Below are 9,287 nucleotides of genomic sequence, written 5' to 3'. Positions count from 1 at the left end.
CTGTCACTCATAGCAAAGTTGTTTTCCACAAATTTTTATGTTGAACCAAAAACATATATATATATATATATATATATATATATGCTAACGGCTAGTACCTGGTGGAACATATCTAATTTAACTTTCACGGATATCCACGTACAGTTGAACTGACAATATAACTGCTAATCAATACGATCTTTATCGAGATTAATAGATGTATCGAGATTAATAGATGTTAGCCCGATCTAATTTTTGGAAACTAGAGACTCTTTAGGACTTTAGTGATCGTCTCATGAGAGCTTCCGCCAGCATCAACGGCCTTCCGAGCCTCTTCCCCGATTTTCCTGGCCCTCTCCCTCAAGTTCTCATCCCTCATGAACTCTCCTATCTTCTCCCCGATCTCTTCCCCATTTACTAAACCGTTCCCGCTCCCCATCCCCCACTCCTTCACCCAAACCCCGAGACCGGACTCCTCCACGACCTGTGCGTTTACTCTTTGGTCCCCGTTATGAGGCCATGCTAGCACTGGCACTCCGGCCCACATGGCCTCCGTCACCGAGTTCCACCCACAGTGCGACACAAACCCCCCGATTGACGAGTTGGCCAGAACCTCGTCCTGGTCCACCCAACTGCTCATCACCATTCCCCTTCTTCCGTTCTCGTGCCAAACTGAGTCTCCCAACAGTTCCCTGACATCCTCTGATTTGGTCTCCTGGTCCTTGTCATTATATTCATCGTCCAATGATATCTTCGTCTTGAGGGCCCACAGGAACCTAAATCCACTCCCTACCAACCCCTTTCCCAGCTCCTGTATCTGAGCTACGCCTATGGGTGCTTTGCTCCCGAAGCACACATACACCACGGAGTCGACCGGTTGACTTTCCAGCCATGTCTTATAGTCACCCTTTGGAGTGAGCTCCCGGCTCTTATGATACGGTCTGAGCGGTCCAATCGGCAGTAGTGGGGGCAAGTCTTCGATGATCCTGTCGTGATTCAGGGCGGTTAGAGTTGACTTCTCAAACTCTTCAAAGGTATTCATCAAGATCGCTTTAGCTCGTTGGAATGCCGGGAAAGCTGTGGCTAACATTTGCGTGAAGACATGACCAGGGTTAAAGAGTGGTGGTGGGATGCTCTGAACAGGTAATGGAGGTAAGCACGGGAAGTTGACGTCAGAAGAGGATGGATTCAATCTTGATGGGTCTGATAAGAGTTTTGGGAGAAGAGCTATTAAAGGTAGAAACTTTACGGAGGTCGTGAATAGAATGTACAGTGGGAGGTGGAGATCGGTTAGGATCGGGGCAATCTGCGAGGCGGCAAAAAGGTCGGATATGACAGCAGAGAGGGGCGGGCTTGCGGAGGACAACATGGGGCGGATTAGGTGGGTGGAGCGGCTGATGCGGGCAAACTGGAAGAAATGAGGATCAGTGATAGCCGGGTCGGGGCCATTGTTGTCAGGGAGGAGATGGAGTTCGAGTTGGTTGACCTCAGGGTAGGTCGAGAGGAAGGAAGAAATGGCGGCTGCCTCGGCTGTGGTGATGGTAGGGCGAGGCGTTATGAGGGTGATGCGGCAGCGGCGGCCCAAAAGTATGGTGGCAAGACGGAGGTACGGCATCCGGTTGCCCATGCCGGCGTTGGGGAAGAGGGCTATGTGAGGGCCACCGGACATGTCTCCCCGTGCACAATTCGACATTGATATATTGCCGAAAGAATGAACCCTTAAATATCAATCTGATATATTTTATTAGAGTTGAAGGGATATATAAAATGGTTGGTTTTCTTTTTATAGATGCAATTCCTGGCCCCACAGATCAGGAATATCTATGTACTCACCAAAGAGTGTATTATATACGTACGTCGGGATTTTATTACTACTATTATTATTTTTTGAATCAACTAAAAAGAAAAAAAGGTCATTTTGATAAACTTCTGTTTAGAATCTATCTAACTAAACAATTAAAACTGATCCATTGTACTAGAGGTTGAGTTTTTTTTTTTTGAATTACATTTCAGTACTTAGGTAAGTGTCTTTTTTCCCTTTCTCTCCGTTTTCGCTTTTTATATAAAAACTAACTAGGGTAAAGTGACACAAAATTTTCAACACAATGATATTGTAATTATAATTTTTGCAATATTTGATATAACAGTACATAATCTTAGTATATAGTAATATGATTAAAATTATAAATTCTTAATATGTCCATTTCCTCCCGTTAGGCAGGGCCGGCCAAAAGATAGGCGAGTAAAGCTTCACTTGAGGCCCTCGATCCACCAAATCCTTTGTGTCAATTAAAACAGGTCCATCTAACTAAACAATTAAAACTGGTTCATTGTCCTAGAGGGTGAGTTTTTTTTTTTTTTGGTTGGGGGTTGGGGGGTGATTGGGTGTGGTGGGTGGGTGAATTAAGTTTCAGTACTTAGGCAAGTGTCTTTTGCCCATTTCTCTGCGTTTCGTTTTTTATATGAAAATTAACTGGGGAAAAGTGACAAAATTCTCAGGACAATGATATTATAATTGTAATATTTGATATAACAGTACATAATCTTAGTATATAGTAATATAATTAAAATTATAAATTCTGAATATGTCTATTTTCTCAAAGGCGGGCCGGCTCAAGCTATATATATAGGCGAGTAAAGCATCGATTGAGGCTCCCGGTCCACCAAATCCTTTATGTCAGTCTATTTAGGGCCTCAATTTTTAGTCCACTAAGGCCTATGTATATGACTCGTGGTCGGTATGAATTATCTTTGATTAAATAAATATGGCATTCATATTTCCAACAAACTTACATATATATATATATATATAATATCTTCATATAACAAATCAAGGCCCTATTAATTATCTAACAACCCAATTCATCTCACACTTTCCAAAAATTGCTTACTAATTTCTTTAATCTCTCAATTACTTCCTAGTAACTCCTCTAACGTACAATTTGGTGTTTTGAAAAGATTATACAATTAGTTATTTTCCAGGTAAATAATCAATCCAACAATAATCAAATTAATTAATATTAATAGCAAAATAAACCTATTTAATTTGTACGTCCAAATTAATATACTTATTCTAATAGGTCTAGATTTTTTATTATTCATTCAATTAATTCATCCAATGTCTAGATTGTTTTTCAGTTACTCTCCAAAGTTCATGGCTATTTTAAATATTAATATATTGGAAAATCCAATTTTATTCCTTTATTTTTTCACTCTAATTTTCTGAATTGCTACTGGCATAAAAAAGTTAGACAAATTAATTGTAAAGATTTAATTAGTAATTTTGCATCTTACTTAGGAAAAAGTAATTTTAAATCTAAAAAATTTTAAATAATAAAATTTTCATAAAAGTTATATTAATTTCGTTGAATAAATAATAGGCACATTCTTACGGTTTCATTTTAGCCTAAAATCTACTTAAGGCTTACCTAAATTTGTTTATTATAGTGACATATTATTATTTCAAAAAATAATATATATATATATATATATATATATATATATATAACTCATGAAAATACATATCCCATGCAACGCTTGTGGCCTTCCAACTGGTTAACCAAAAAATTGATACCCCATCGCGTTAACTACAAAAAGAAAAAAAATTGCGGTCGTCACTTTTTAGTTATTTTTTATTGTTTTGTCATATTTATTTGTTTAGTATTGTCATCAAAGTGACACAATCATTCCATGTTTGGTCTCGTCGTTTAAATCACTGTTAAATTTATACTGACATGTATATTTTTTGCAAATGAAGAATAATTTTCTAAAAATTTAGAAAATATACGCTTATAAGTATTCGGTTCGAGATCGTCTTATTCCATTGAGGTCTTCAAATATCTAGAGTGGGGGTGTTTGTAGTTATTTCCCCTCCAAGTCAAAATATAACATTAATAATTTAAATAGAGATGAGTTTTGAGTTTAATTATATTGTAATGATTGTGCTATCGAATTGTGAAAAAAAGTGTAAAAAAATAATGAATAATTGAGAGAAAGTAATTATTGTATTGTTGAATTGTGGAATAAGTAATGAATAGTTGAGAGAATTTAATATTAAAAATTGAATTGAATGGTTGAAATTTTTTTTTAAAATAATAATTATATTATTAATTTTTGTTGTGTATATGCTCTAATTAATGTGGATCTTGAATTTAGAACGTGTCTAAATCTTGGTCACATTTGTCCAAAGAAAGTTCTAATTTGAGATGACCTGTCAAAAAGCCAAAAGGGTATCTAGGTTGGCTTATTAAATCATGGAATAAGACACTGCAATAATTGGAACTTGCATTGATGAGCGAGTACTATGGGTAACAATTTATGCGATGCGGTATTCATCAAAAAACTAAAATAAAATTCATACGATGTGGCGATTGATACGTTATGTAATTAAACACTTAATAATAAGAAAAAGGGAAAAGTCACCAAGGATTGGTAGAGGGGTGGTATTAACACCATCTCGGTGAGTTGCGAGGCCAGTAGTTGATACTGATCTATGGCGTTGCAAGCTCAGAGTCGTGGGGGCTTGAGGGTGGGCTCGCAGGTTAATGCAGCGTCGAGAATAAAAATAATTTGAAAGAAAAAAGTAATTATGAAGTGAAAAAGTCGTTAAAAAAAAAAGGAAAATAACACGAAACGTCTCAAACTAGTTAGTTTTCGTCAATTCTATTCCAAAAAAAAAAAAAAATTTGCGACACATCTCAAACTCGCATTTTACTTTCAGATCTATCCTACCGTCACCCCTGTCATCAATAGTTGATGGAGATGCTAACGTTTCTAGTTAAGAGATAACGACGCCATGTCAAACCGATAAAATGACGATACGTGTCCCTTGAACGGTTGGAACCACTCGCTATTTAAAAATACCCCTGTATTTTTTATCTTTCAAAATTGACCATAAAACTCTCTTTCTCTCTTCTTCTTCCTCCTCCTCCATCCCCCTTCTGTCGACCTTTGTTCATCTCCATATTCATCACCATCGACCTTGTTCTTCTTTCCCTCAGTCCCTCTCGGCCCTTACTGACAGCCGCAGCACAGACCATCCTCCTCTCTCGCGATTCCATGACCATACTCTCCTCCTCTGCCATCACAGCCGCATCACCATCACTGCCACCACCACTCTCATCTCTATTTCACCCCCTTGCCATCACCAACAGCTCACCATCCTCAACAACTTCTTCTCCTCCTCTCGGTTGTACCATCATTGCCATCCTCCACCTTCTCTCACTCTCGGCTCCCTCCTCTCCATCTCAACACCATCACCATCTCCTTTTGCCTTTTCGAGGATTTTTCACTGTTGGGTATTGAAAAAATTGCATAATCACTCTCTCTCTCTCTCTCTCCCCCCTTCCGTTCGTGCTTTTACCTCTTTCTCTCTCTACTATGTTTCTTCTTTCTTTTTCATGCTTCATTTCAAGAAGAACCCGATTCCCTGAACGCGAGGAATGAATTTGCTCTTTCCTTGTCCTCTTTTTCACTCCATTATATCTCAGTGGTCATCTCTCTCCTCAGTTCTCTCTCTCTCTGTCTCACACTCTCTCCCCCCATCTTTCACTCTTCTTAAGCTCAGGTCTCGTATTCTCAGAGAAGAAAGCGCAGAGATATCCGCCAACTAATTCTTATCCCCTCTCTGCTCTCCTGAAGCAAGAAACTTCACACCCTGTTTACCATTTTCTCTCCTCAACTCCCACACAGAATTTCCGGGTCTCTGCTTCTTCCCTCGTCGGTCCTTGATTTTGGGAGTTGACAACCTCCAGTGCTGCTGTCTGAGACGGTGCTCGGATTAGGGTTCCAAGCACGATTGATTACGGGCCATCAAAGCCGCTATCATAATCATCTGGCAGAGAGGACGTTATTAGCTCCATCCTTATTGTCACAGCACAGCTCCCCCAGAAATGGACAAGGCTCGACACTTGAACAAACGATCTCCTAACCTCTCCTCCCCTAGTAAATTTACCGATTTGGTTTTGCTGGATTAAAAAAAAAAAAAAAAGAAGTGCCCTCTGATTGTCAGGGCACGAAAGGATCGATCAATAATACAAATTACACTCAACATCATCATCTTCTGAAACAAGCTTGATAAAGGGAAGCTGCTACTGTACAAAACTTGTCCCTAAGTCCTCTTGCCATTCTCCTACCATTAAAAAAACTAATGTTGGCAAGGCACGCAAATTTTTGACCAGAAAGGAAACTTGCTGGGATATTGGCTAATGGCTGGAGGAAAAATTAAGGGGAAACAACAATTGTATATACGGTCCATGACCGTGAGGGTGACTTCTTGAATACTAGACTGATTAATTAATTAACCCTCAAGAAGGGGAAATTCGTTGCTAAGGTCTCCATCAATACTGTCGTTGCTACCGAGGCGAAACGAGCTTGTGGCATCATTGGCAGGGCCAAACAGTAACTCGACACAGAAGGCATTTCCACATATTGACCGACCTTTGCTTCCAACTTTGTCCAAATCCCGCAAAGAAAACTGCGAAAGGCACTATTTCTTAGGATAACAAATCATGTAGCAGAATACGACGTTTTAAATAATATATATATATATATATATATATATATATAAGCTGATTATTTCATGCGTAAAAGAATGCGGAGAAGATTTCATGAGTGAAAAAAATATTTGGCAAATCAATCAGTTAATTACCTGTAGCAAACTCTTTCTGATGAAAGCAGTGTTGAAGCAGGCATAGAAGAGACGGCCTCCATTCATTTTTTGATAGAATATGACCCTCACGTCTCCGGTGACCTGCCCAATTTAATCTAAGTAGCTAGTACACCATTAATCTGAGGAAACCGCATTTTCAATTGCTAATTTTTATGCTGGCTAGTCTTTTATCTTGCTAGATTAAACCATCGGTCTCCTTATTGAAGCAATGAAGCATACTTTTATAAACATTTAGTTTAGAGAAACTCAAAAAAGCGATTCGTGTCTTCTCAGCTGGCTGCTTAATGGTTACCTGCGGAGGCTTGTCAAAGTGATAGTCGAGGCAGGTTTTCTGGTAAAGAATGGGGCTCTCAGTGTCCATTTGGACAATGATGCGTGGCTCGTCAGTCGGTGACTGCGGTTCGCCTCTATCATCGTAAGAGACGTAATACCTCGGGCTGTTGTTCCTCTGGAATCCCTTCTTTATTTGCCTGCAGCAGCCCCTTGAGATCTCTGTTGCAGGTCTATACAGCTGATTAGGAACCTGCCAAGGAAGGTGAATTAATATCGTCTTCAAAGTTATGCGTAAGAATTACGTCAATAACGGATCTCAACTAATCTAGAAGTTTAATTGCAACAAAATTGGCTGAGTGTACCCATAGACTCACTCCAAAAAAAGAAAAAAAAATTGAATAACAAATTAAAGGGAATAGACTGTGGTTTTAACAGCAACACTTACATGCTGTAGCTCTGATACCACAAAATAGATAGAATCAGTGTTAACAGTGTCATAGAGCCTAATCCGACGCAACTCCCGACTTTGTGGTTGCGGCAAGCTCACCTCCGGAGGCTCATCACATGCTCCCTCACTTGGGAACGAAAGCAAACTTGCCCAGTACTCCACGTACCTACGCTGGCTTGGTATCGAAACCTGTTCGACAAACTTTTGTGATTAATTCCATTTGATATGATCACTGAACTACTCAGCCTAAAAATATATGCAAAATTATTTAGGGAACATCAATCAAAAATAGCCTTTCAATCAACCTACTCCTTCGTTGTTGGTTGTACGCCTTTGAGCATACAACTGAAGAGCTTCCTCCGGTGACATGCCACCATAAACAAGGTAGGAACATACCATCAAACCTGTTCGACCTTTGCCTGCCTGAAATTTATACAAAAGAATTAATTGAACTGAAAATTTAATGGAGGAATAGCAAAATTCAGATCTTAGTCCAGGACTAAATGTATATTATGCCTACCTACTGCAAAGAAGTCTCTTACCATGCAATGCACAACGGCAATGTTTTCAGGGTCTGCGGAGAGCCATGAATGCACGCTTTCACAGAATTGCTTGACCATGTGAAGTGGAGGGACATGGTTGTCATCAAAAGGATACGTTTCAACACGACCATGGAAATGCGATGGATTATATGCTTCTTCTATGCAGAGGTTGTATATCTGAAGAAAATATAGAAATATATGGATTAATATTTCATCAATGTCCATTCAGATTCCAGACATTTCCTGAGAAGAAAAAATTTGTAAAGGCAACAGCTCATATTTGTATAAAAGGAATTTTCGAATTGTCCCGGAAAAATTCGAGAACCACGGACTTTCATATTTGCCAGTTCAACTTTTCTACCTGGAAAAGAGATAAAGGACCAAGCGGGAGCAAAAGAATTAATCAGCACGACCTTGTAATGGCCCTCATGCCTCATGTCCAGCACCGACTTGACCTGCCAAAGTGGATTCCGGTACATTGCACGCATCCGCTCCGACGGGAACGACATAGCAAGCACCCGATCAGTGATATATGACATGTCGAGGTCATAGCCCCCAACGAGCAATCGCCTTCGTTTCTTGGACACCAAGTTACGGAGGAAGAAGTTCTTCACTAGGTAATTGATGATTGCTTGGTGTTGCGCATTTACCGGCCTTATCTCAGGCTCCAGACGCTTCGTCAACTTTAGACCCATCTCAATTTGGTTTCCCTGCAGGAGGAAATCAAGTTGCACAATTGAATTTCAATGACATTCCCAGGTATTCACAGATATCCGCAGGATGCAAGTTGTACTCAACACAAAAGAAAAATGCACGTCTCTTAATATCAATATGCAAGTATATGTGAGCATTTCGAAAAATCATGCCTAAAGTTTCAATCTGTTTATATCAATGCATAGCCATAACCAAACCATAACAAATCCTAGAAAGAAAAAGAAAACCGATAAATGGCCAAACATTAAGAGGGACATATCTAATTTTTACGCAGCACCCATGGTTTACCTGATGACAGAAACACCAAAAGCTTCCTTAACTCACAAGCTCCGAAACGGTTCCGAATGCGAATATGAATCATGATATGCTACAGAAGCAATTTCGAGGGTTCCCATGATGGAGAAACCCCAGAAAACGCTTCTTTTTAAATATTTCTTCTTTTTTTTTTTCCTGTTTATGCAATGGAAAATTATGAAACTAATTAGTGACATGAGAGGGCATGGGAAACTCAACAGATTTGGGGGGCAGGTGATGCTATTTTGGGGGGGTGCGGGCTTTGGTTGCCGCTATGTTAGCGCCAAATATAGAGGAAAAATGAAGGCCTTTCACTCCACCATTTTAACCTCCCAACATCTTTCTCTTGAGGTTCTTAACTGAGTCA

The 9,287-nt window shown here is 39.5% G+C and overlaps 2 protein-coding genes across 2 annotated transcripts; both read right to left on the bottom strand.

Annotated features, from left to right (window-relative positions):
* Positions 1-241: 241 nt before the first annotated feature.
* Positions 242-1,672, bottom strand: LOC116214461 (UDP-glycosyltransferase 13-like). Its single transcript, XM_031549865.1, has one exon. The coding sequence runs from the start codon at positions 1,670-1,672 to the stop codon at positions 242-244; it is 1,431 nt and encodes a 476-aa protein (XP_031405725.1).
* A 3,700-nt stretch (positions 1,673-5,372) lies between these two features.
* On the bottom strand, positions 5,373-9,083 carry LOC116213061 (phosphatidylinositol 3,4,5-trisphosphate 3-phosphatase and protein-tyrosine-phosphatase PTEN1). Its single transcript, XM_031547865.1, has 8 exons — positions 8,915-9,083; positions 8,326-8,622; positions 7,913-8,089; positions 7,680-7,793; positions 7,368-7,559; positions 6,942-7,172; positions 6,629-6,730; positions 5,373-6,454 (listed from the first exon to the last, which is right to left on the bottom strand). Exons 2-8 carry the CDS (start codon positions 8,605-8,607, stop codon positions 6,278-6,280), a joined length of 1,275 nt encoding a protein of 424 aa, XP_031403725.1. The 5' UTR covers positions 8,608-8,622; positions 8,915-9,083; the 3' UTR covers positions 5,373-6,277.
* Between the last annotated feature and the right edge of the window lie 204 nt (positions 9,084-9,287).

Source organism: Punica granatum, chromosome 7 (assembly GCF_007655135.1).
Source record: "Punica granatum isolate Tunisia-2019 chromosome 7, ASM765513v2, whole genome shotgun sequence".
In the NCBI taxonomy this organism is placed as follows: Eukaryota; Viridiplantae; Streptophyta; class Magnoliopsida; order Myrtales; family Lythraceae; genus Punica; species Punica granatum.
Note: the sequence above shows the minus strand (reverse complement) of the source record. Positions and strands in the feature narration are given on the sequence as shown.

Coding starts and splice junctions, on each gene's coding strand:
- LOC116214461 (XM_031549865.1), bottom strand. CDS start 1,672: ATGTCGAATTGTGCACGGGGAGACATGTCCGGTGGCCCTCACATAGCC.
- LOC116213061 (XM_031547865.1), bottom strand. CDS start 8,607: ATGGGTCTAAAGTTGACGAAGCGTCTGGAGCCTGAGATAAGGCCGGTA. Junction 8,090..8,325: donor GGCATGAGGGCCATTACAAG/GTCGTGCTGATT, acceptor TATTTTCTTCAG/ATATACAACCTCTGCATAGA. Junction 6,455..6,628: donor TCAGAAAGAGTTTGCTACAG/GTAATTAACTGA, acceptor TGCCTTTCGCAG/TTTTCTTTGCGGGATTTGGA.